At 43.2% G+C, this 27,360-nt stretch overlaps 1 protein-coding gene across 1 annotated transcript in view; it reads left to right on the top strand.

Moving 5' to 3' along the window:
• LOC134577714 (netrin-1-like) overlaps positions 1–27,360 on the top strand; it is a 547,430-nt gene that overhangs the window by 385,626 nt on the left and 134,444 nt on the right. Inside the window, exons 2-3 of the mRNA XM_063436579.1 lie at positions 145–1,169; positions 2,069–2,257. Of these exons, the coding sequence (XP_063292649.1) occupies positions 176–1,169; positions 2,069–2,257 (1,183 nt within the window). The 5' untranslated portion in view covers positions 145–175. The remainder of the gene's footprint in view (positions 1–144; positions 1,170–2,068; positions 2,258–27,360) is intronic.

The raw sequence follows: 27,360 nt of genomic DNA, 5'->3' as shown, positions 1-27,360 counted from the left end.
ATGGACAGAGGGAGACAGAAAAATAGATAGATTGTTATAATTGTTGACAACCTGTTTTGTAGATGTTGCGCATATATATATATATATATATATATATATACACACTGATACACATTTTTATATGTCTCCTTTGTTTTTTCTCAGGTAATGTTTCCAACATCCTGATTGTTCTGAGATGCCTCGAATTTGGTGGGGTTTTATTCCTTTTTATATCATCTCCCTTCTATGCCCAGTGCCAAAAGGGCAGGAAAACAATTTCAATAAAGCTTCAACCCATGGTGGGTCTCCAGAGAGCCCTTGCTATGATGCTAAACAGAGGCCAAAGTACTGCATACCAGATTTCATCAATGTGGCTCTTGAACGAGAGGTAATTACTTTCAACACTTGTGGTCGTGTACCCCAGAAACTTTGTTATTTCCTGGACTCCACAAATATAACATCACGTAGGTGTCAGCTGTGTGATCAGAAAAACGCAGAGACATCTTACCCACCTTCATATATGACTGACACGGATGCCCAAACATGTTGGAGGTCAGAAAGTGGAATCACACTTCCACAAAATGTTACCTTGACTCTATCTCTGAGTCGTAGGTTTGAGCTAGTTTATGTCAGCTTGCGTTTTTGTACCCCACGCCCTGACTCTATGGCAATCTATAAATCAATGGACTATGGAAAGACCTGGATTCCTTTCCAATTTTATTCTTCTCACTGCCGTCGAGTATATGATCAAGCAACTACAAGTGCCATTACAAAGCCCATGCAACATGAAGCCACATGTACTGACTTTCAAACAGGGGTCAAACCTCTCACCAAAGGACTTGTGGCATTTATGCCACTAGCAGGACGTCCTTCAGCTCGTAGATTTGAATATAGTCCTGTTTTGCAAGACTGGGTAACTGCTACAGACATACGTGTGGTATTTAATCGTCTACATTATGGCAAAAAAATCGGGATTCGAAGAAAGACAGCTTTTTTTGGTATATCAGAACTTCAGGTTGGAGGAAGGTGTAAATGTAATGGGCATGCTTCTCGTTGCATTGATGGCAAAGATGGGCCTTTGTGTGAATGTCAGCACAACACAGTTGGTCCAGAGTGTGATGTTTGCAAACCCTTTTATTATGATAGACCCTGGCAGAGAGCAACACCAAGCAATGCACATGCATGTGTCGGTAAGTTTCTCAATACATTTATTTAATTCGAAATATATACTCTGAAATCAATAAAACCATAATAATGTACCTTGCTTATACAGAGAGTACAAATGTGATGCATTATTTTATATAAATATATATATATATATATATATATATATATATATATATATATATATATATATATATATATATATATATATATATATGAAAGAAAAGCCTTGCACTCCTACTTACAGTTTTCCTGACCCGGTGCTCGATTGCACTAAATGTATAGAACACAAAAATCAGCACTCCCAGGTAATTCTCTCAAAACTTCTTTACTTGGGAAAAGTGTAAAAGTCAACGTTTTAGTTCCACTAAGGGACTTTCATCAGGACAACCACAAGTGATATTCAACAAACTAAACAAGAAATAAGGCAATAAATCAATTACTTACAGTTCAGCTGTGGGGTGGGCTGGCATACTGACTCCCAGGGCGCAAGACCGGGTGCTGAAATCAGCTGTGTGCAGATTAATCTAATGAGTATGTGTCAAGTGATGAGAACTATCTCCTCCGGTAACTGGGACGCGGATCAGACGAAAAACATTCCTGTCCTGTCAACAATCACTCAGGGTGTTTTGGTTAAGCGTCCTGACTTTTACACTTTTCCAAGTAAAGAAGTTTTGAGAGAATTACAGGGAGTGCTATATAAGACCCAAAATGCTGCATTCTCTCAGCAGAGTAAGGCTTTACTCTGCATAATGAATAGCAATTCCTTCTTTCAAGTCTGTGGGGAAATTGTTGACCAGTATACCTTTAAAACTCTGAAAGACTCAGCAATAAATATTTAAGGTTGCATTAAAAAATGTGTCAATGAACTAGAAATGCTGTTGATATTCATATTACCAATTACCTGTCAATTCTTATCATCCAGCTTGTGAGTGCAATTCACATTCTCATCGTTGTCGATTTAATATGGAGCTATACAAGCTTTCTGGTAGAAAAAGTGGAGGTATATGCTTAAATTGCCGACACAACACTGCTGGGCGCCACTGTCACTACTGCAAGCAAGGGTACAAACGAGATATGAGTAAGCCTATTTCCAGTCGAAAGGCCTGCAAGCGTAAGTATTTGTTTTTTATAAACATTGATCCTTTTAGTCACATATATTGCCGATATAAGACCATTTGTATTCACAGTATTAGTACTATAAATATTTAACATAAAACAATGAAAAAAATCAAATATAGGTAGATAATGGGACATTTTGTGTATGACAAAAGTACTCTGCATGTTATTCCCATCATGAAAGGGCAGTCTGGAAAATGCTCCTCATAGGCCTATCAGTTACATAAAGGTGGACCTCAAAGTCACATAATCTGAATAAGGGGTGGAAAGAATTTGTAACACTCAAATGATATGGCGATTTTTACAGTGGGCTGTCACTTTTGTTGCTGACATGGAAAAAGAGAAATTGATTTGGCTTCTCTTCTCCTCCCTGCAAAATATTTACCCATACAAAAAAACATAACTGATAAAAAAATTATTAAAGAGAGAAAAAGAAAGAAAAGTAGATATTAATACACTCTGTCTTCAGCTGGAGAGAGTTAAAGGACCACTCTAGGCACCCAGACCACTTCAGCTTAATGAAGTGGTCTGGGTGCCAGGTCCAGCTAGCTTTTACCCTTTTTTTTATAAACATAGCAGTTTCAGAGAAACTGCTATGTTTATTCTGAGGGTTAAGCCAGCCTCCAGAGCCTCTAGTGGCTGTCTCACTGACAGCCGCTAGAGGCGCTTGCGTGCTTCTCACTGTGAAAATCACAGTGAGAGCACGCAAGCGTCCATAGGAAAGCATTATGAATGCTTTCCTATGCAACCGGCTGAATGCGAGCGCGGCTCCTGCCGCGCATGCGCATTCAGCCGATGACGTCGCGAGGCAGAAGAGGATGAGGAGTAGAGCTCCCCGCCCGGCGCTGGAGAAAGAGGTAAGTTTAACCCCTTCCTCCCCCCAGAGCCCGGCGGGAGTGGGTCCCTGAGGGTGGGGGCACCCTCAGGGCACTCTAGTGCCAGGAAAACGAGTATGTTTTCCTGGCACTAGAGTGGTCCTTTAATCTGCTATAAATATGGGCTTAAAAATATATGGAAAATAGCAAAATCTTGGTGATCCAACCTTACTATTACAGGAACACTATAACTGAAGAAAAAGTGTTAAAACTCAGAATCTTTTGTTACTTATATTTAAAAAAAAAAAAAACAATATATTGTTGGAATAAATGCCAGAAGAAGTGAACTGAATCATACGCAATTGAAGATTATGCTTGCTTTAGTGTACTAATAATCTTAATTTTAATAATGACAGGAGGCGAGTATTTCGCATTATATCTCTTTACTAGCTCCACACAGCAGCAAAGCAATACATAGAAAAAAAGAACCAATCGCATGAGATGTAATGACCTAATCACTTCCTCTTTCAGAAAGCGACATTTAACAGAAGCAAACATATAACAAGCAATAGTAATAACTCCTAAATCCAACATAAAAGGAGCAAACTTCCCTGTGAATTCCACACAAACAACCAAAATGTTTTCAGGGACAAATCAAAATCCAAAAGGAGCAAACCACCAGGAAATTACAAACGAACAACCAAATGTCTTCAGTGATGAATCATACTGGAAAGAGAATTTGTGACAGTTTTAGACACAGTCATGAACGTGGAAATCCAAATAATGTACCGTATACATCATTCCATAGTAGTAAATTGTATATTACAATCTGATAACTGAATAACTATTATGTAAAATTACAGTAACAAATCATCAATGTAAACACAAAACATGAGCCCAACCTACCTTAGACCAGTGACACATATAAAGAAAGCAAGGCAGGGAGGAAAAATACTCGCCTCCTGTCATTACTAAATCAAGGTAGCCCACAAATGTACCTTAGATAAATATATTAATATGTGATACTGCATTGATGAGATGATGCAAAAAAAACGTTGTTTTTATTTAGATATATGTAATGTAATAACAGGTTTTCTTACAGTACTATGCTCAATAGCAGAGCTGATATATACCTATATTGTTAACTTTCACAATATTAAGTAAAGGCACAATTGCATAACCAAAAAAAAAAAAAGGATACATAAATCACAAGATGCATAGCAATATACACTGCTCAAAAAAAATAAAGGGAACACTTAAACAACACAATGTAACTCCAAGTCAATCACACTTCTGTGAAATCAAACTGTGCACTTAGGAAGCAACACTGAGTGACAATCAATTTCACATGCTGTTGTGCAATTGGGATAGATAACATGTGGAAATTATAGGCAATTAACAAGACACCCCCTCCATGTGCTCGCCAGAGGTAGCCTGACTGCCATTAGGTACCAATATGAAATCCTCAGACCCCTTGTGAGACCATATGCTGGTGCGGTTGGGCCTGGGTTCCTCCTAATGCAAGACAATGCTAGACCTCATGTGGCTGGAGTGTGTCAGCAGTTCCTGCAAGATGAAGGCATTGATGCTATGGACTGGTCCACCCATTCCCCAGACCTGAATCCACATCTGGGACATCATGTCTTGCTCCATCCACCAACGTCACATTGCACCACAGACTGTCCAGGAGTTGGCAGATACTTTAGTTAAGGTCTGGGTGGAGATCCCTTTAGTAGGCTGAGATTGCCACGTGGTATGTGCACGTGCATATGCTGATGTATCGGTTGGTTGGTTGCACGTGGCAACGATACAATCAGTAGTGTAAGGAGCATGTGCAGGAATACAGGATATACGAGTATTCCCCTCCTCCATTGTGCTGGGCAAGCCAAGTGGTCAAACAGGAATTTAGTCTCTATTCTGTTGATTGGGTAAGAGTACGTGTAGGTTGAACTGATTATAGGAGGAGCTATATGTCTATATAAGGTGCCTACACTGTACGATCAGGGCTCAGATTTGAGCTGTTTTTGGTGACATTAGTCCCTCTGAGTCCCGGTCGGTGAATCGAATAAAGATCTCTTCCTTCCTGAAGAAACCTGTGTCCATCTCTCTGTGCTTGGCTTCCGTCAGTTTCTCCGGTATCATTTGGTGCATTGGCCGGGAATCTCATCGTTCAACGGTAGCTGAGAGCAGAGGCGTGAGACGGTCTATCTTTGCCCACGCTCCCTACGGCTGCACCCCTGAACTTTTGCGTGGACCTCCCTTCATCTCGGCGCCACTGGTCTGTTGTCCAGGAGATCATCGGCCTCTACGTAGTAAGTGCTGGGGTGCCCCCATCGATGAGTGTGAACTCAGGTTCAGGAACGAGGAGGTAAGACAACTACTGTTTTAGACGGTGGACCCACCAGGGGTATTGGATACCGATTGTGCGGTAGGCCCATAAGGGGTTTGTATTTTGTATGGAATTGGCCCCCTCAGTAGAGGGAAGGAGCGAAGGCGCACCGCTCGTAATTAAACGCCCTGTAGTCAGCCCGTTTAATCTTGGTTTGGAGTCAGGCTGGGTCCTGTGTAAATAGCCCAAGCCGGACACCGGTGTCTTGTCTAGACTAGCGTATCTAGGGTGTATATTTCGTTCGCTAGGTCGGAGGGACCGGGAGACTAAGCGGAGCCTGTTGTATATTCTGTCCGCTAGATCTCAACCTATCTTGGCTAAGTGGGAAGGCGTGTAAATTTGGAACCCACTAGACTATTGATAGAGTAGATAGACTAAGAGGGTTCTGTGTAAATTCCGCCCTCTAGTTCACTATATGTGGTGCTTGGGCAGCGACGGCTAACCAAAACGGATGTAAATAGTTTTAGGTAGTCCCTCGAGGTACTGGCCAATAGATTAGTTGGGAAACTGTAAATGTGTTAAAAATTATTGTAGTAGAGTGTATATCTTGCTAGATAGCATGAGCTCTGCCGTCTAGCGAGAGTATGAATAGTGTGTAACTGTATCATAGCGCACGGTACCATAACCATGTATTATAATTACTGATACTGTAAATAACCACTAATAACTGTCGTTTATGTTGTATGTTTACCATCATAACCACTACTAACTGAACTGTGACTTTAAAATTGTACTTTTTTTTTAATTCTTTATTTTGTTGTGCATTAATAAAACAAGGTACATTTTATACTAGCAATGCCACAATAGCAAATGCCAGAGTTTTCATAAGCATAAATGTACAATCATTTGGCATGGATAGACTGTGCACATTTTTTATGTTATATAAGAGTAGACAACAGTATAATGCTGAGCTTAACGTGTATTTATATATAAAAAAAAATTTAAACAGGCTTATCTCCAAGTTATGCAATATAAGAGTGTTGGAAATGCTTGTCTGAGAGTGCTAAGGTAGATGCTTGTTCCCGAGGGGACTATCACTTTGCTCAGTTTAATTATTAGGCAGTTAAACAGTAAAACATGAAACTTAGTATTATTTCACCATGTTCAGTGATGATTAAGTACAGGTAAATATTGTCTGACCTATCAAAAGTTATATATTAGACATATTAACATAATTGCCCGTATTTGGCTCTGTCTTCAAGAGTGGTTCTGTCAAGGCTGGTAGTAAAATGCCGCTTAATTATGTTAGCCTGATATCGCTGTATAGTAATGAACTGCCTAATTTCCTAGCAGTTAAAACATAAAGGCTAAAAAATATATGGGTATGTGCTCAAGATTGCCTATGCGTAGCATGGTTAAGTAAACAAGATAATGTGGACGCTTGTGTTTCATAGTATGCATGATGTACAGTGGTAGTCAGCCTGATCCAGCAATTATATACCAACAGTTCCTGCCAATTTTAGACAGTAGATCAAGCAAACTAAATGTAAAACAGGCTTAGAGAACAGGCTTGTGACACAGGCTTACAAGAATATTAATACAAGAAAAGTAAATGTTAATCTCAAACCAGCACTATGTACATTATAGAGTCTATTTTGCTTGGTTAATCATCAGTGAGTATGTGAGTATGTCGGCATGAATACTATAGGACCATGTGTTGTCCCTTCATAAGTACAGTCCACCACAGGTGCCTGGTATCCCAGTCAGCCGACGCCCAGCCCAGAGGCTCGACAAGTGGGCCATGGGCACCTGCGGTGTCTGTTGGGGCCAAGAGTTCAGTCAGCCGATGCCTTCCAAAGGGGCTCTGCAGTCCCGCAGCTCTGAGGGGCACAGTGAGCCTCTGATTCTGACGGACGACAGGTGGGGTCGGTCTGCTGCTGGCGCAGTGAGCAGGCGGATAGCGATATTTGATAGTCCACTGGTCGTAGGATCTGGGAACCCGGTGCAGCCACTGCAAGGCCTCTGGTGTCTTGATCTTAAGTCCGCCACGGTCTGTGTCGGGTCTAGGGCTGGAGGGTTGTGAGTTAGGCTCCTGATAGCGTGCCCTCCGCATTGCGGCCCTGTCGTTCTGCCACAGCGGGTAGAGAGGGGAGAGTGCATGGTAGCGGTGTGGCTAATTACTCTGCTTCCCGCAGTTGCGGCCCGGGGGGTGAGTCTCTGCTGTGGTTTCAAGCGACTCACCAGTGGGCGAGGATTGGGGCGCCGCTGCTTGCGCCACGATCTTTGTTTCGCTGTGTAGGGGCCCCTTCTGTGCGGCTCGTTTGTGGTGCTTAGTTTGGGCCGTGTATAAGGGTGGCCGGGCGGTGGGTTTGATCGTAGCGTGGACTGCATTGTTTGCCGGTGTTGGGCCCTTGGTGTCTCTAGAGGCCTCTTCTCCCTCTGTGGTGCCGGTCGGCCGTCAGGGTGTTGGGGCGCCCGTCGGCTTTTTAATTGTAGCTTCTGTTCTGGGGTTTTCTCCCCTTGGAAAGGAGATGATTGCCATAGTCTGCGTTCCAGCTCCCTCCAAAGCTTCACGAAGTGCCTGTTCAGCCTTATGTGATAGTCTTGTATAGCTTCGTTGTGGTGCTCTGTATCTGCAGATTCGGCCATCTTGGGTGAGGCTTTGCGCTTTCTCTTTACCCCTGAGGCAGTCTGCTCTGCTACAGCATGCCTGGGATAGCCTCCGCTGTGCGGACCGGGATCTCCCCCACCGGTCCAAAGGGGGGGGCAACGGGGCTCGCTCTCTTTGAACGTGTCGGCAGAGTACCTCCAGGACGGGAGAGCGGCCGCCTCTCCCGCCTGTCGTGTGCTAGGCCACACCGCCGGTCCCGGTGTCAGTGGGTCTCTAGCGGGTCTCCCAGGCTCCCACTTCACGCTCACTGTTGCGGGGTGTTTACAGGTATGCGGTACCGCTGTTTCTCCCCTGGGATGTTGCCTTATGTCGCTTGTGCTGTCGGAGTTGAGCAGGAGCTCCTGAGACACACGTCTGGTCGCCATGTTAGTTAGGCCCCGCCCCCTTAAAATTGTACTTTAACCAATGCTAACCGTACTATAACTACTGTTTGTAAAGACGATGTTACTAGGGTGTGTTATAGACGGGTAATTTAAATATTGAGAATTATAACGTGGGTGATTGTATAGTTTCGCCAAAAGGTACAGTAATAGTTATTTAGTGACTGGTGTAACATCTGTGTGTGTATGGGAATTCCCTTTATGTTTTGTTGTGTGCGTTTGGCCTAGTAACCGTACCACGTGGTGCTGTTGCCAAGGGGAACGAGTGTGACTGTTGGAAGTGTGTTTGTTTTGCTTCTGTTGGAGACAACCCTATCTACTCTCTATTAAGAGAGTAGATAGGGTAATCTGCCACTCTGATCAACTCAACCGGACAGTTTGTTGTCTCCCGGGTGCTCGGGTCCGGCATGTTGCCGGCAGAGTGGAGGGATTATTGGGAGGGGCTGGGGATGACCCAGCTGTCATGGTCCATATTGGTACCAATGACAAAGTCAGAGGAAAATGGAAGGTCCTAAAGAGTGAGTTCAGGGATCTAGGAAGTAAGCTAAAGAAAAGGACCTCCAAGGTAATATTTTCAGAAATATTACCTGTGCCGCGCGCTACAGCAGAAAGGCAGTGGGAGATTAGAGAGGTCAATGCGTGGCTGAAGTCTTGGTGCAGGAAAGAGGGTTTGGGGTTTTTAGAGCACTGGGCCGATTTTGCGCTTGGGTACAACCTTTATAGTCGTGATGGATTGCACCTACCCGGAAGAGGGTCTGCTGTGCTGGGGGATAGGATGGCTAGAAGGTTGGAGGAGATTTTAAACTAGTAGTAGGGGGGGAGGCTCAAAGCAATCTAGAAAATGGAGATAGCATAGAAATGAGATGGGCCTTAGCTCAGAACAATGGGAGTGGAGATGGGGGGAGGGGGAAGCTCAGAACAGAGGAGGTATGTAATATTGATTCACAAAAAGTACAAATGACTCATGGTAATATTAAATGTATGCTCACTAATGCAAGGAGCCTATATAACAAAATGGGGGAACTAGAGGCAGTAGCATACACTAAACAATACGATATAATAGGCATAACAGAAACATGGTGGGATGAGACACATAACTGGGTAGTTAACTTAAATGGGTACATTATTTAGGAGGGATAGGAAAAACAAAAAGGGTGGTGGGGTATGTTTGTATGTCAGCCATGAGTTCAAGTCAAATCTTAGGCATGTGGAGTGTGACGAGGAAAATGTGGAAGCTTTATGGGTAGATATCTGCTTGGGGCAAACAAAGGGAAATACGTTATTGGTTGGGATATGTTATAAACCACCAAATGTAAATAGTAATGAGGAAGAACTGCTGTTAGAGCAAATTGGTGAAGCTGCAAATCGGGGGAACACATTAATTATTGGAGATTTCAATTACCCGGACATAAATTGGGATAGAGGGACTAGTACTTCAGCTAGGGGAATCCGTTTTTTGAATGTGTTAAATGACACCTTTATGTCACAACTGGTACAAGGACCAACTAGAAAGGATGCTTGTCTGGATCTCGTTATAACAAACAATGTTAATCTTTTAACCAACATTCATTAGGGGAGCATTTGGGAAATAGTGATCACAATATGGTAACTTTTGAAATAAACTCAAAAAAGCAAAAGCATGTGGGGTACATTAAAACGTATAATTTAAAAAAAGCCAATTTTAATAAGATTAGGGCAGCTCTGCAACATATTGACTGGCATAAACGCCTTAGTGATAAAAACACTGAGGAAAAATGGAAACTATTCAAACAAATATTAGAAAGGTACATTTCACAGTATGTACCATTGTGTAATAAATATAAAAGAAACAAATTAAAACCAATGTGGCTTAGTGGAGAAGTAAAACAAGAGATTAAAAATAAGAAAAGGGCTTTTAAAGCATTTAAATCGGACCAATCAGATGCATCCTATATAAGATATAAGGAAGCCAATAATACTTGCAAAAAGGCAATTAAAGTGGCTAAACTAGAAAATGAGAAATTGATAGCCAAAGAATGCAAAACCAACCCCAAACATTTTTTCAAGTACATTAATTCTAAAAAAAACAAAAAATGAAAGTGTAGGTACACTGAAAACAGAGATGGGTCTGTTAGTCAATGAAGACCAGGAAAAGGCAGAAATTTTAAATAACTATTTTTCTTCGGTATATATTAATGAGGATCCTATGGCAAGATATATGCATATGATTGCTGCAACAAATTTGCAGATAACTTGTGATTGGATAACTCGAGACAAGGTGCTACAGCTATTAAAGAAAATTAATGTAAATAAAGCTCCGGGGCCTGACGGTATCCACCCACGAGTACTTAAGGAGCTAAGTGGGGAAATAAGTGAACCTCTGTATTTAATTTTTCAAGATTCTTTTGTTTCAGGTATTGTACCGGAGGATTGGAGGAAGGCAGATGTTGTTCCTATATTTAAAAAGGGTTCAAAATCCTTGCCTGGAAATTATAGACCTGTGAGCTTAATTTCTGTGACTGGGAAATTATTTGAACGGCTATTAAGGGATAATATTCAGGAATTCATTGGGAAGAACTGTGTTATTAGCAATAATCAGCATGGTTTTATGAAACATAGGTCATGTCAAACTAACCTAATTGCATTCTACGAAGAAGTAAGTAGAAATATAGATCGGGGTGTTGCAGTGGATGTGATCTACTTGGATTTTGCCAAGGCATTTGATACGGTTCCTCACAATAGGTTAGTCTTCAAACTAAAAGAAATTGGTCTAGATGAATATTCTTGTTCTTGGGTAGAACATTGGCTTAAGGATAGAGTACAGCGAGTTGTCATAAATGGTAAATTTTCAAGCTGGACAAAAGTGGTAAGTGGTGTCCCTCAGGGTTCTGTTTTGGGACCGCTTCTATTTAACATATTTATAAATGATCTTGAAATGGGCATTGAAAGCCATGTATCAGTGTTTGCAGATGACACAAAACTTTGTAAAGTAATAAAATGTGAGCAGGATATTACTGGGCACTAAAATGGCAGATGAAATTTAACGTAGAAAAATGCAAAGTTATGCACTACGGGGTTAAGAATGCACAAGCAATTTACACCCTAAATGGTAGTGAACTAGGGATAACCACACACGAGAAGGATTTGGGAATTGTTATAGACAACAAATTAGGTAGCAATATGCAATGTCAATCTGCCGTTGCTAAGGCCAGTAAGGTTTTGTCATGTATAAATAGGGGTATAACTTCTCGAGGTGAAAATATAATTTTGCCTCTTTATAAATCGCTGGTAAGACCACACCTTGAGTATGCTGTGCAATTTTGGGCACCTGTTCTAAAGAAGGATATCATGGCACTAGAAAAAGTGCAGAGACGAGCTACAAAATTGATAAAAGGAATGGAGCATTTTAGTTATGAAGAAAGGTTAAAACATTTAAATCTCTTCAGTTTGGAAAAACAGTGCCTTAGAGGGGATATGATAACATTATACAAATATATTCGGGGCCAGTACAAACCATTATCTGGAAATCTATTCATAAACAGGGCTATACATAGGACACAAGGTCACACATTTAGGCTTGGAGAAAGGAGATTTAATCTAAGGCAAAGAAAAGGTTTTTTTACAGTAAGTGCAATAAGGATATGGAATTCATTGCCGGAAGAGGTGGTTTTGTCAGAGTCTATACAGATGTTTAAATTGCAATTGGATAAATACTTGCAAAAACATAACATACAGGGATACAATTTCTAATTAGTGGGCTAATAGCTGCTTGATCCAAGGAGACATCTGACTGCTATTTTGGGGTCAAGAAGGAATTTTTTCCTAGTTTGTTGCAAAATTGGAAGCGCTTCAGACTGGGTTTTTTGCCTTCTTTTGGATCAACAGCTAAAGCATATCTGAGGAAGGCTGAACTTGATGGACGCAAGTCTCTTTTCCGCTATGCAACTATGTAACTATTTAACTATGTAACTATGTATGGGTCCGTCGGATTTAAAGATCATTGATCCCTTAGAATGTATGTTAAAGAACTTTAAAAAGGGATACTATGTACATGATTTTGGAGTAAAGATGTCCCCAACACGCCTGACTACTTTATGTAGTAGGGAATGGCCTGCCCTGGTGGCTGCATGGCCTCCACGTGGTAGTCTTGATCCTAATCTGGTGCAGCGCGCATACGTGGCTGTATCGGGTAGGCCTGAAATTTACGGCCAGTTTCCGTATATCAATTGTTGGAAGCAGGCCGTAATTGACTTGCCAAAATGGATCAGGGTATGCAACGAGGAGCAATGTGCCTCCTGTTGGCCAGAACTCGTTTGTCCACCAAGGCCGTGATTACGCCCATTCTGGACACGCCCCCTGAGTCAGAGATCCCCTTGCCACCCCCTTACTCCTCCTCTACAGGAAGAGGAAGAGGAGGCGCTGCTAGTAATACTACTCCCCTTGCTCCGTTGTCTCCACCTACCCCCTCCTCTAGCTCAGAGTCTAGCCCACTTGCTTTAAACCATCCCCTTCCGGTACCTACCCCTATTAACACCACCTATCCAGATTTGGCGTCATTTCTGGTTCCTGGTCAGGCTCCTCCCAGCCCGGCCCAGAATATTCTACTTACTGATCTTCCCTTCAGTAAGGAAAAGGATCCCCTTCCCCTCGTCTTACAACCCCTCGACCGGAACCCATAACTGACCTTCCTCAACGAAGCCCCATACTAACCCGACAATTGACTGGTACCCTCCAACCCCGACAATATCAAATGCCTCTCCGACTGACACCGGGCCCGACACATATTAATGGTGAGGGCCAGTTACAACATGCTGATCCCATATTTGTCTATGTTCCCTTTACCACTACTGACTTATTCAACTGGAAGACCCATAACTCCTCCTACACAGATAAACCTCAAGCCATGACAGATTTGATTACCTCTATAATCCAGACACATAATCCCACTTGGGCTGATTGCCAGCAATTACTTATGACATTGTTCAATAACGAGGAAAGAACTCGGATAAATCAGGCGGCAATTAAAGAGCTTGAAGAAGTGGCCCGTACTCAAAATCAGGCCAACCCGGCAGCATGGGCCGCAGCCCATTATCCAAACACAGATCCGAATTGGAATGTTAATGGCGCAGATATGGCCCGTTTAAGAGCTTACAGGGATGCCATTATTGCTGGCATGAAAGCCGGAGGAAAAAGGGTGATCAATATGTCAAGGACGGCTGAGGTATTGCAGAAATGTGATGAGTCGCCCAGTGCCTTTTATGATCGATTATTGGAGGCATACCGGTTGTATACCCCCTTTAATCCAGAGGCTCCTGAGAATTCCCGGATGGTTAACTCTGCCTTTGTCAGCCAGGCCTATGGAGATATAAAGAGAAAATTACAAAAGTTAGAAGGGTTTGTAGGGATGTCTATAACTCAACTAATGGAAATAGCGAATAAGGTTTATATGAATAGGGAGACAGAGACGAAAAAGGAAGAAGAGCGAAAGATGAGAAGGAAAGCAGACATGTTAGCAGTAGCTATCGCGGGTGTAGATAGAAGGGAAAAGGAAGTGTATAGGGGAACTGAGAAAAGCGAGAATAAGTGGAATAGGGAACCTTTAAGTAGGAACCAATGCGCATACTGTAGGGAAGAAGGGCATTGGAGAAGTGAGTGTCCACAGAGGGAACAATATGAGAGAGATAGAACAAGGGCAGGATATAGTAATAATTATAGAGGCAGAGCGAGAGGAAGAGGAGGCCCTGGAGGAAATGGTGGGAATAATAGAGGAAGGGTTCATGGGGATAGGTATTACCCAGCAGCGCAGAGACCCTGAGAAAGAGAAGATAGAGACTTTGTGGGTTTGGCTGACACTGTCATGGAGGACTATATATACCGACCGGGCTCCATCCCCCTTGGCCGAGCGGAGCCTATGGTCGATGTAGCAATAGGGGGAAAAACGAGTTCTTTCATGATCGACACTGGTGCTGAACATTCTGTGGTGACTAACCTAGTCGCTCCTCCTTCAGGAAGAACTATCACTGTAATAGGAGCAACTGGGAGGAGTGCTGCTAAACCGGTTCTTAAAAGTCGACTCTGTACACTGGGAGGCCACGTAGTAAAACATCAGTTCCTTTATATGCCTGAATGACCAGTCCAACTTCTAGGACGAGATTTGTTGTCGAAGTTAACATTTCTGCCTAACGAAACGACATCCTTGAAGTTTAATGGACCCTCAGGTATAATGACAATATCAATACCGAAGGAAGAAGAGTGGAGACTTTACACAGTGTTGACCAGCCAAAACCCTAAGAGTGATGAATCCTTGTTTGATATACCAGGAGTGTGGGCAGAGAGTAACCCACCAGGACTTGCTCGCAATATCCCACCTATACGGATTGAACTAAAACTTGGGGTTTATCCAGTGAGCCTAAGACAATACCATATTCCCCAAAAGGCAAAGAAGACCATACAGTCTTATTTGGATAAGTTCATAAGGTATGGTATCCTAAAATTCTGTACTTCCCCCTGGAACACCCCATTGTTGCCTGTTCAAAAGCCTGGGACAGATGAGTATCGCCCTGTGCAGGACTTGAGAGCAGTCAATGATGCAGTAGTAAGTATACATCCAGTTGTGCCCAATCCATATAACCTGCTTGCCTTAATTCCGGGCGGGGCTACTTACTTTACAGTTTTGGACCTTAAAGATGGTTTCTTTTGCCTACGAATTGCTACAGAAAGCCAGTGTATCTTTGCATTCCAATGGGAAAATGCTGTAACGGGCTCTAAACACCAGATGACTTGGACAAGATTGCCCCAAGGGTTTAAAAATTCACCTACCCTATTTGGATCAGCATTAAGTCAGGACTTACTAGACTTCAAGTCCATCCCAGGAGAATGTGTACTACTACAATACGTAGATGATTTGTTGATAGCGGCAGTTACAAAAGAGATATGTCAGCAAGCAACACATGATTTACTGCACATTCTTTGGAAGGCAGGATACAAGGTGTCCAGGAAGAAAGCTCAGTTGTGTCAGCCAACTGTCAAGTATCTGGGATTCCATATCTCTGAAGGTCAAAGGATAATGGGGCCAGAGAGAAAAGAAGCTGTATGCCAAATACCAACACCCAAGAATAGAAGACAAGTGCGAGAGTTCTTGGGGGCAGCAGGCTTCTGCAGGATATGGATTCCCAGTTATGCAATATTGGCAAAACCCCTTTATGCAGCTATAAAAGGCACAGAACACGATCCCTTCCTGTGGACCATCGAACAGCAGAAGGCATTTGAGGATGTTAAGAAGGCATTAATGAGCGCCCCAGCATTAGGTCTACCTGATCATACACGTCCATTCTACTTATATGTACACGAGCAAAGAAGGATGGCTGTGGGAGTACTGACACAGTACTTGGGATCATGGCAACGACCTGTTGCATATATGTCCAAACAACTGGATGCAGTGGCCAGTGGCCTTCCACCTTGTCTAAGAGCCGTAGCTGCCGCCGCCCTGCTGGTAGCTGAAGCTGATAAGCTCACTCTGGGTCAGGAACTCTATGTGCGAGTCCCGCACGCAGTACAGACATTGCTAGACTATAAAGGCAATCATTGGTTTAGCAATAGCCGTATGACTAAGTATCAAGCTATGTTATGTGAGAACCCGAGAGTGCATCTTGAAACTGTCAATACCTTGAATCCCGCTACCCTTTTGCCACAACCTACTGAGAGTCAACATGATTGCCTGGAGGTGATGGATGAAGTGTTCTCAAGCAGACCGAACCTTCGTGATTTTCCCATCCAGAACCCGATGTCCAGTATTATACAGATGGCAGTAGTTACGTGAAAGAAGGGATTCACTACGCAGGATACGCAGTGACAACCATAGACAAGGTGATAGAAGCTCGGCCATTGTCAAAAGGAACAAAGGCACAGAAGGCAGAATTAATCGCACTCACACGAGCGTTACAATTGGCTGAAGGATTGAGGGTAAAGATCTATACGGACTCAAAGTATGCGTTTTTAACCACTCATGCCAATGGAGCCTTGTATAAAGAAAGAGGACCACTGAACTCAGAGGGTAAAGAAATCAAGTACGCAACGGAGATATTACAACTATTGGAAGCCCTATGGGAGCAGAAGGAAGTTGGTATCATACATTGCCGAGCGCATCTGAAAGGTGATGGTGATGTGGTGAAAGGAAATCGGATGGCAGATAATGCAGCCAAGCGTGCCGCTGAATCGGGACAACAGGAATATGTGGAGTGTATAGCTGCTCTCATACCAACCCCTCTGTCTCAGTGGACTCCAGTTTATACAGCTCAAGAAGAAGAGTGGTTAAAGACTGAAGCTGGAAAATACTTGGAGCATAATTGGTATCAGTTAGAAGATGGAAGGATAGTTATTCCAGCGTCGCCAACTGTAGAAACAGGGCCGGACTGGGGATACAAAGCAGCCCTGGAAAAAAAAATCTATGCCAGCCCCATAAGTCATTGCGTCATATATTGTCGCATGTCTTGCCACCCCAGATGATTAAGTAATATATATATATATATATATATATATATATATATATATATATATATATATATTGCTTTTTCTAATATAATATATTGGTCCTTTCAGAGTAAAACATTTAATTATACAATAAGCATACTCACATGCAGACACAGACAATCTCACTGACACACAAGCTTATTGATACACAGCCTCATAGACAAACAATTTCACTAATATACATAAGCTCATTGACATAAAAACACAAGCTCACTCACTAGCAGGCACACACACACATGCAAACAAGCAAGCTCACGAGCAGGCACACACACACAGCTTAATTTAGTGGTTCTGGTGTCTATAGCCTGTCCCTGCAGGCTTTTGAATGTAAACACTGACTTTTCAGAGAAAAGGCAGTGTTTACATTGCTTCCTAGTGATAGACACTCAGATGGTCACTAGAGGCGCTTCCTGTGTCAGTGCGGATTGGCTGAGATCATCAAGCTTGATGATCTCAGTCATAGAGGCAGAGACCAGCACGACATTGGAAAAAAAAAGGTGAGTAAAACACTATTTTTAAAAACACACAGACTCCACGACTGACACACACACACACCATGAAAGACATACACACACCATGACAGACACACACACACACACGACACACACACACACACCATGACACAGACAGACACACACACACCATGATACAGACACACCGTGACACAGACTCACACACACGACACAGACACACACACCATGACACACACACAGCATGACACAGACAGACACACACACACAGCATGACACAGACAGACACACACACAGCATGACACAGACAGACACACACACACACACAGACAGACACACACACACACAGACAGACACACACACACACAGACAGACACATACACACACAGCATGACACAGACACACACACACAGCATGAACACACACACACACACACATCATGACACAGACACACACACACACAGCATGACACAGACACACACACACACACAGCATGACACAGACACACACACACACACAGCATGACAGAGACACACACACACACAGCATGACACAGACACACACACACACTGACATGCATACTTGTTGCTACCTGTGTGGGTGGGCAGACTGATAGGTGACTTGCGGCCGCAGGGAGAACTTGAATGACGGCCGCAGGGGAAGCTCTTCTTGTGGCCGCTGGGGGAGCAGGCTGTTCTGTCTCTGCTCCCCTTCCCTTGCGCGCAGCTTAATGAGACCGGGGCTGGAATATGACGTCATATTCCGGCCCCGGTCTCTTTCTAGCACGCGAGGGAGCAGAGACAGAACAGCCTGCTCCCCCAGCGGCCACAAGAAGAGCTTCCCCTGCGGCCGCCATTCAAGTTCTCCCTGCGGCCGCAGGTCACCCCGGCCCCAGGTGCCGACGGCCCGGTGGGCCAGTCCCGCCCTGTGTAGAAATTGTCCAGAACTATCATAATGGGACACATTCTGGGAGAGATAGTATGGAAGAATCTCTTAGGAAGCATTTCTACATACCAAGATTGTCCAACTTGACTCAAGCCATTGTACAAAGATGTGTGTTATGTGCCAAAAACAACACAAGGCAAGGTCCAGTGAAACCACCGGGAGTCCAGTACATGGGAGGGCTCCCTATGTCCGATCTCCAAATAGACTACACAGTAATGCCTAAATCCAGGGGACATCGTTACCTACTGGTAGCTGTATGCAACTACTCAGGATGGGTCGAAGCATGTCCCACTCGTACAGAGAAAGCAGGAGAAGTTGTGCGATTTCGGTTGCGGAAAATAATACCCCGATATGGACTACCATGTTCTATAGGATCAGATAATGGTCCAGCCTTTGTTCACCAGTGCCTACAACAACTGACTCATATGCTTGGTATTAAGTGGAAACTTCATTCGGCATATTGGCCTCAGAGTTCTGGGAAAGTGGAAAGGATGAACAGAACTATTAAGAGCCAATTGGCAAAAATGTGTCAAGAAAACCAACTCAAGTGGAATGTTCTTTTGCCAATTGCTCTGTTGCGCATTCGTAGTACACCTACCAGAAGGATGGGTCTCTCACCTTTTGAAATTATGTATGGGCGTACACCTCCCGTACTTAGTAACTTAAGGGGGGAGTCAGGTAAAACTATGGAGGAGGTACAGAAATGGGTACAAGATAGGTTACCTGTGAATATTTATCCACCTGTCCATTCTTATCATCCAGGAGACCAAGTTTGGATAAAGGAGTGGAACAGTGTACCGTTGGGGCCAAAGTGGAGGGGTCCTTATGTTGTTCTTTTGTCTACCCCAACAGCTATAAAGGTTACCGAAGTGACTCCGTGGATTCATCACTCCAGGGTTAAACCAGCAGCAGCAGATTCTTGGCAAGTTACACAAGATCCTGAGAATCCCTGCAAGATCCGGTGGAAGTGTGCAACTCAGTCGAAGTGACGAGGAGATATTGTAGAGATGTAGAGATCAACAAGTAGGTGTTTTGACGGCCATAATAAAGCCTGACCACCTGCCTACATTACATAGTCAGAGTGTCTTGAAGGGATCTCTGTGAAGGAAAGTGAGGATCAGAAGGACTCCATTCCCTGCAGCCCTCACACCTGGAAGCTGAGGTGCCATCGCACGGTCGAAGAGTTAGAAAGAAGATGTCAGGAGTGATGTGTTTAATAATGTATTTATGTGTGTTTTTTTAATTATTCAGGAAGGTAGAGGTACCGACACACCAGGCTGTGAGGTTTGCATTAAGACTACGAAAACCGGCAATCGCATTTCCCAGACCCTTATTTGGCATTCACAGTATGAGTGTAAAGGACATGTATCTAAGTGTAGATACTTAGGCATAGATTATAGTGTATGCCATTTAGGAGCAGGAGAACCTAAGTGTTTTAGCCCTGAGTATCAACCCCGTACAATTTAGTTGATTATTCGGAATGGAGACTCACAGGGGACCCTGATAAATAAGACCATACTAGAAACCGTACATTCTCCAGGTGTTTTGCTATTTGATGCATGTAAGGCGATATCAGGTGGTAGAAAACCGTGGAATGTATGTGGCGATCTTAAATGGGAAAGAACGTATGGGTCTAATGCCCCAGTAGTAAGTATAAATATATAGATCCAAAATGCCCAAATAAAGAATACAATTATTGTCCGTATTGGTCCTGTGTGGGGTGGGCAACCTGGGGACAGACAGTAGATAAGGATATGATCGTCACTAAGTTGCCTACCAAGCCATATTGTAAGTCTAGGGAGTGTAACCCAGTCCATATACTTATCAATGACCCAGAACGATTTATAGATAGGTTTAGGAACTTATTTGGGTTCCAGATATATGGAACAGGTTTGGATCCTGGGACAATATTATTTATAGGAATAGAGACCGATACTGTGGCAACCCAGACTCATCAGGTCTTTCATTCCTTCTATGAGGAGATGAGTGTGGAAAATAAGATCCCCCATAATGCGAAAAACTTATTTATAGATCTAGCCGAGAGCATTGCTGGTAGTCTTAATGTAACCAACTGCTATGTGTGTGGAGGTACTAATATGGGAGACCAATGGAAGCAAAGGAGGTAATGTATTCCGGTTCTGAGACAGTTGAACAGTTAATATCTTCTCAAACTGATTATCAAGTGAGTGTTAGAGGTAAATCTGAGTGGCGATTAAAGACCTCCATTATAGGTTATGTTTGTATAGCAAGGAAAGGAATAATGTTTAATACATCTGTAGGAGAATTGACTTGTCTAGGGCAAAAAGCTTATAATGATAATACAAAAGATACAACTTGGTGGTCAGCTTCAAATGTCTCAGAACCACCTAATCCGTTTGCAATTTATACCAGTTTAAAGGATGTGTGGTTTGACCTATCTGCTACATCTAGTTGGAAAGCCCCAGCAAATTTGTACTGGATCTGTGGTAAGAAAGCCTATTCGGAGTTACCACAGGACTGGGAAGGGGCATGTGTATTAGGTATGCTCAAACCATCCTTCTTCTTGTTGCCAATTGAAACAGGAGAGACTTTGGGAGTTAAAGTGTATGATGTAAATCATAGAAAGAAAAGGGGACCCCGAGAGATAGGTACCTGGGAAGATAATGAATGGCCTCCCCAGCGTATTATAGATTATTATGGGCCAGCTACGTGGGCAGAGGATGGTACTTATGGATACAGAACCCCAATATACATGCTCAACCATATCATAAGATTACAGGCAGTGGTTGAGATAATTACCAATTAAACATCACAAGCGCTTAATCTCCTAGCAAAGCATAACACTAGGATGAGGACAGCCATCTACCAGAATAGATTAGCCTTGGATTACCTATTGGCAGTAGAGGGAGGTGTATGTGGGAAGTTTAATCTAAGCAATTGTTGTCTTCAAATAGATGATGAAGGGCAAGCAATAGCTGACCTTACTAGCCATATGGTTAAACTAGCACATGTGCCTACTCAAGTATGGAAAGGGTATAATCCGAGTAGTTGGTTTGGTAATTGGTACGAGCAGTTTGGAGGACTCAAGGCACTGGTAGGTGGAGTCATGCTAATCTTGATGCTGCGCCTCCTCCTGCCGTGTCTGATTCCTTTGGTAGTTAGGTCTGTACAGAGCATTATAGAGAATATAGCAGAGAGAAAGGCCGCTGCACAGATAATGACTGTTTACAGGTATGAGGCTTTAAATCAAGGAGAACACGTACAGGAAGAGGAATGCTGAGGGGTTCGTATCTCTAGAGAGTCGCAAAGTCTAGTCTGGTTTATGGCAACTTGAGGTGTAAGCAAACCCCGATTAAGTTATGCATCTGGGATTATGAAATATCAGAAGCATCAAAGGGGGGAATGTTGTGGAATCTCGGTAAAAATAAATTTAGTAGGCTGAGATTGCCACGTGGTATGTGCACGTGCATATGCTGATGTATCGGTCGGTTGGTTGCACGTGGCAACGATACAATCAGTAGTGTAAGGAGCATGTGCAGGAATACAGGATATACGAGTATTCCCCTCCTCCATTGTGCAGAGCAAGCCAAGTGGTCAAACAGGAATTTAGTCTCTATTCTGTTGATTGGGTAAGAGTACGTGTAGGTTGAACTGATTATAGGAGGAGCTATATGTCTATATAAGGTACGATCAGGGCTCAGATTTTAGCTGTTTTTGGTGACATTAGTCCCTCTGAGTCCCGGTCAGTGAATCGAATAAAGATCTCTTCCTTCCTGAAGAAACCTGTGTCCATCTCTCTGTGCTTGGCTTCCGTCAGTTTCTCCGGTATCAGTCATACAGGCACGTGGAGGCCACACACACTACTGAGACTCCTTTTTGCTTGTTTTAAGGACATTAAATCAAAATTGGACCAGCCTGTAGTGTTTTTTTCCACTTTAATTTTGAGTGTGACTGCAAATCCAGACCTCCACGGGTTGAAAAATTTGATTTCATTTTTTAATTTCTGTGTAATTTTGTTGTCAGCACATTCAACTATGTAAAGAACAAAGTATTTCAGAATATTTAATTCATTCAGATATAGGATGTGTTATTTCTGTGTTCCCTTTATTTTTTTGAGCAGTGTACATGTATGTATCCTCATAAGTGCTTGATATATATAAAAAATTAAATAAAAAACTGTGATAAAAATCCCTTGCAGGTATGCTTCCTATAATCCTAGGTCACACGGAGTACAATACATTCTGTTAGAAAAACCACAAGGATTTGTAAGTATCTTCCTACAAAAATATAAGCAAAAGAGAAAAAAAGAAAAAAACAGTGAAACTTTTAAAAGAAAATAAAAAATATATATGTAGGAAATCTATGTAAAGTCCCAGTGTGTACACACTAAAAAAGAAAAAAAATATCCGAATCCAAATCCTTTGATAACAAGGAAATCCCTTATAGAGTAGATCTCAGCACTTCCAGTTGGAAAGTCCTCTTTAAATATGCAGTCAGATTTGCCTGAAGTTTGCAGGGTGTCTGAACCTTGTGTGCTTGGATATTGCTGTTATTCTCTTATCAAAGGGCTAAGAACCTAAAAAATGTGTAGGTGCGATCAGATATTGGGAGCAATAAGAAGCAAAGGAGTTTTTTTCAGAACCCAAGAAAGACACGTTTCCGTGTCTCGGTTGTATACATTGCAACAGTGTGATTAACCCCTTAAGGACACATGTCATGTGTGACATGTCAAGATTCCCTTTTATTCCAGAAGTTTTATCCTTAAGGGGTTAAGAACATTTTACACACCCATACTAATGCAAAAAATACAAAATTAATGATTACTACACTTGCAACTCAGACCATGTGATATACATTTTGAAATGTCCATGTGGATTGCTCTATGTGGGAGAGACAATTAGGCCTGTTAAGGAAGGTATAGGAGAGCACAAGAGAGGCATCAGAGCAGGATTATAGAGAGGAACATGTGAAACTCCGGTACCGAGGCATTTTAAACAACAAGGGCATAGTGTCAACCAATTACAGTTTCAAAAAATTGAAAGTATCCCACACCTATGTAGGGGTGGAGATAGACAGAACTGTTACTAGAGAAAGAGACCAAATGGATAATCACTTTGGAAACACTACATCCAATGGGTTTAAACAAAGACTATGACCTTAAGAATTTTCAATAGGTCATATGAGGTCTTTGTAAATCCTCATTGAATAGTAATCTTTCTGTGAATATTTCTTCAATGTTCAGTAAGATACTAGTGTGAGTAATATATTTTTTGCTCAGTATACTGTGCACTGCTCTGACCAGGATTGGTCCGATTGGCTCTCAAACTCTCTCTATACATCCAACTTGTTGACCTGTCATGGTCAGCTACCCTATAGGATTGCGGGGTCCCCACTATGAGGCACCACATACATTTTCACACAGACACTACTGGTGAATATGCTCTCTATATGATGTGTTTGATCTAAATCCTGAGTAATGTGGTGTGTGACTCCTTGATTGCTTGAGGCAATAGGTAAAGTGTGTGTTATTTATTATGATTTAAATATGGAATAATCTTGGATCTGACATCATGTGACATGTACTTTACTGTCATTACACCGTTTAATAAACCTTTATAGACATTCTATATGATTTATTCATCATCAGCCTCCCAAATGGTCCATTAAGTATGTGATATGTGCAGAGCGCATGTGCGCAAATGCCCACCCGGAATGACTTAATGAAAGCACGACCCGCAGGAAAAGGCAGGCATGCCCAAAATACAGGAAATAAGAGTGAAATATGCATTGAATAATTTAGGGCCTTTGAAGAGACTGTCAGGTCCTGAGTACGCAGCCCAGACATTCCCAACGGCAGATTACACTTACAAATCCATATTGTTTTTCTAACATAGGTGACATAGGTGTAGCGGAGTAGAGGTATAATCCACGATATCTCCACTTGTAGACATAGTCAGCATGCAAAGTACAAGTAGTGTGATAAGTACAATCCCTTTTTCCCAAGAACTGGATGACTCACAGTTTGGGAGCAAGGGGTTTCCTTAATGACATTCAAGGGGTTTTCCCCTGGTGGACACTGTGGAAAACTTAGTAGACAATAATATCTCCCATCATGCTTTTCTGTACTGGAGAGATAATTGCGAAAGAGTACACCTTTAATTACATTATCTCTCCGTACAGAAAAGTATACAATATAACACAAAAATACATAACTCAAGAAATATGCATCTGAACTTCCCGAAATACCACTCAGATCCGTTCGTTAGAATAGAAAGGCCATTCGAATTAAGTTATGGACCGGTCAGCCATGAGGCGCGAGCCCCAAAATAGTTCCACGCAGTTATATGCTTTTACCGGTCTTCTTTCGGGAGTTCCTGAGTAGCCGATTATAGTTCCATGCACTCGACGACCAAACACCACTGGGCGTTCACTAGCAAAGATAGCCACCGCCACGTGTTCGGTTATACGAATGGCGGCCACCCATTAAATCATTAGAGTATTGCGGTTTCCCAATGTTGCTAGTTGTAAATTGGAGACACACGACTCCCTTGTGTGGTCTCCCATTCAGCATTGTATTAGTTTCACAAACAATATATCCTAATCCTGTTCATGGAACCGGCATACGAATGCCCATAGTCTTTACAGGGGAAAATAGACGAATAGACCCAGTCTTTTAGATAATGAAGTGGCTAGTTTTGCCACAATGATCCCCCAGAACCACAAGCTGGCATACACAGTCTGATCCCAACAGATTAGATTGGGGATGTCCGGAGGAGTACCCACAGATCACTTTTCAAGTTCAGTTTGTCTGGATAACCTGTCGGCGTTGCCATTTTACTTTCCAGGGCGGTAGTGGATGGTAAAGTCAAAGGGCTACAACGCTAAACTCCAAGGAAAGCAGCCCAGCATTGTCTCCGCATAATGAAAAGGTTTGTCTATACAAATACGGCTGTAGCTTTTTAAGGGCCTGCACCACAGCAGGCTTTCGATGCTTACTTCTCTGGGTAGGAGTTTTCTGCTTAAGTAAGCCACTGGATGCTTACCGCCATCTGCTCCGACTTGGCTCAGCACTGCTCCCAATCCAAACATAGAAGCATCTGTGTGCACAAAAAATAGTTTAGTTGGATCAGGAGCAGCGAGTACAGGTTCATTAATCAGAGCGGTTTTCAATTGTTGGAATGCCTGTTCACACTAGAGAACGTGGCCCTCTTATGCTTAATTAAATATTGCACCTGTGCCCATTCCTGGGGACTCAGGCGCTATAATAACTGTACTTTTCCCAGGCCCTCATTCTGGTCTCCTTTCTCTAGGAGGTCTGGGAGGAGTAAGTTATCAAAGTCCTCTGTGGCAGAGGCGCAAATGGCGGCTATATTTTCTACGCGCTCGTAATATGGCTTCAGCATATTCACGTGGAGCATGCATCTTCCACCTGCTCCAGCGCATGGGCCGATCTCATAGGTGGTATCACAGATTTGTTATACCACAGGCCCTGCCAGGAGGCCTGCAGCTTGTCATTGTGGACCGGCCTTAGGATTAGCACCTTCTGCCCTATCTGAAAGCTGCAGTCTCTGGCCCCCCTATCATACCATCTGCACTGTCGTTGTTGGGCCGCCTGGAGGTTGGTACTTACCGTCTGAGTCAATAATTCCTCCAGGCGTTCCTGAAACACTCTAGCACGTATGGGGCAATAGGGGTACCATTGGTGTTCATCTCTTCCTCCTAATGTTCTCTGACGAGGTCTAAAGGACCTCTCACCCTTCTCCTGAACAGTAGTTCAAAGTGGGAAAACCCGGTGGACTCCTGGGGAACTTCTCTATAGGCAAATAGCAGATGGAGTAAGAATCTTTCCCAGTCCTTTTTGGTGTCTACAAACGTATGGATCATCTGTTTCAGAGTTCCGTTGAAACGTTCTCAGAGACCGTTGGACTGGGGGTGATAAGCTGAATTTAACATGGGTTTCACACCGCATACCTTCCAGAGTTGGGGGGTGACCTCTGCAGTGAATTGGGTGTCCCTATCCGAAATAATCTCCTGGGGAAATCCCATGCAGGAAAAAAATTGCATCAGGGCATCTGCTATGGTCTCTACATGAACATTGGTCAGCGCCACCGCTTCTGGATCCCTAGTGGCATAATCCACTATGGTCAATATGTATTTCTTGCTGGAGGGACTGGGTTTGGCTACGGGTCCTATGAGGTCTACAGCCACTCTGCTGAATGGTTCCTCAATGATTGGGAGGGGGTGAAGCTTCACTTTATAGCGGTCTCCTCGCTTCCCTACCCTCTGGCAGGTATCACAAGTTTGGCAATATTGCTTAATATCCTTTGAGATACCTGGCCAGAAGAAGTTCTGGGTTAGTCGATGTTTGGTTCGGCTGACCCCTAGATCACCTGACAATGGTATGTCATGGGCTATGCGCAGCAAATCCTGCCTATATTTTTGGGGTACTATCAACTGTTTAGTGGGCATCGGGATAGACCCAGCTACTATTTTTTCTGTGTAGCGGTATAACAGGCCTTTGTCCCAGGCATATTTCTCTCCCTCTAACCCGGCCTAGATGTTTGCTATCCTGTCCTTATACACCTGTAAGGAGGCATCTAGTGCTACCTCATTGCTAAATTCTAAGGGGGTATCCCAGGGGAGGGCAGCTGGAGATGGGGGTAGGTTGCTTACTTGAGCCTCAGAGTGTGTGGAGGAAGCCGCGGTGCAGGCCTGCTGTCGGGTGACGACTGGGTACGCTTTCTGTACTGTGGAATGGGGAACAAAGGCTGAAATGAGCTCCCCCAAATCGTTGCCTAATATGACATCTGCCGGAAATTCTTGCATTAGCCCCACCTCAACGTACCCTGATCCCGCTCCCCAATTCAAATGCACCTTGGCAGTGGGTACTTTGTAGATTGCTCCCCACTCGCACTGCTACACAAACTCCGGTGCGGGCCTCCTTTGGGATGAGGCGGTTCCGGACCAAGGTCAAAGTGGCCCCAGAATCACGTAGCCCTTG

This window comes from Pelobates fuscus, chromosome 11, assembly GCF_036172605.1.
Source record: "Pelobates fuscus isolate aPelFus1 chromosome 11, aPelFus1.pri, whole genome shotgun sequence".
NCBI lineage: Eukaryota > Metazoa > Chordata > Amphibia > Anura > Pelobatidae > Pelobates > Pelobates fuscus.
The sequence above is the reverse complement of the archived record's forward strand: the minus strand, read 5'-3'. Positions and strand labels throughout refer to the sequence as shown.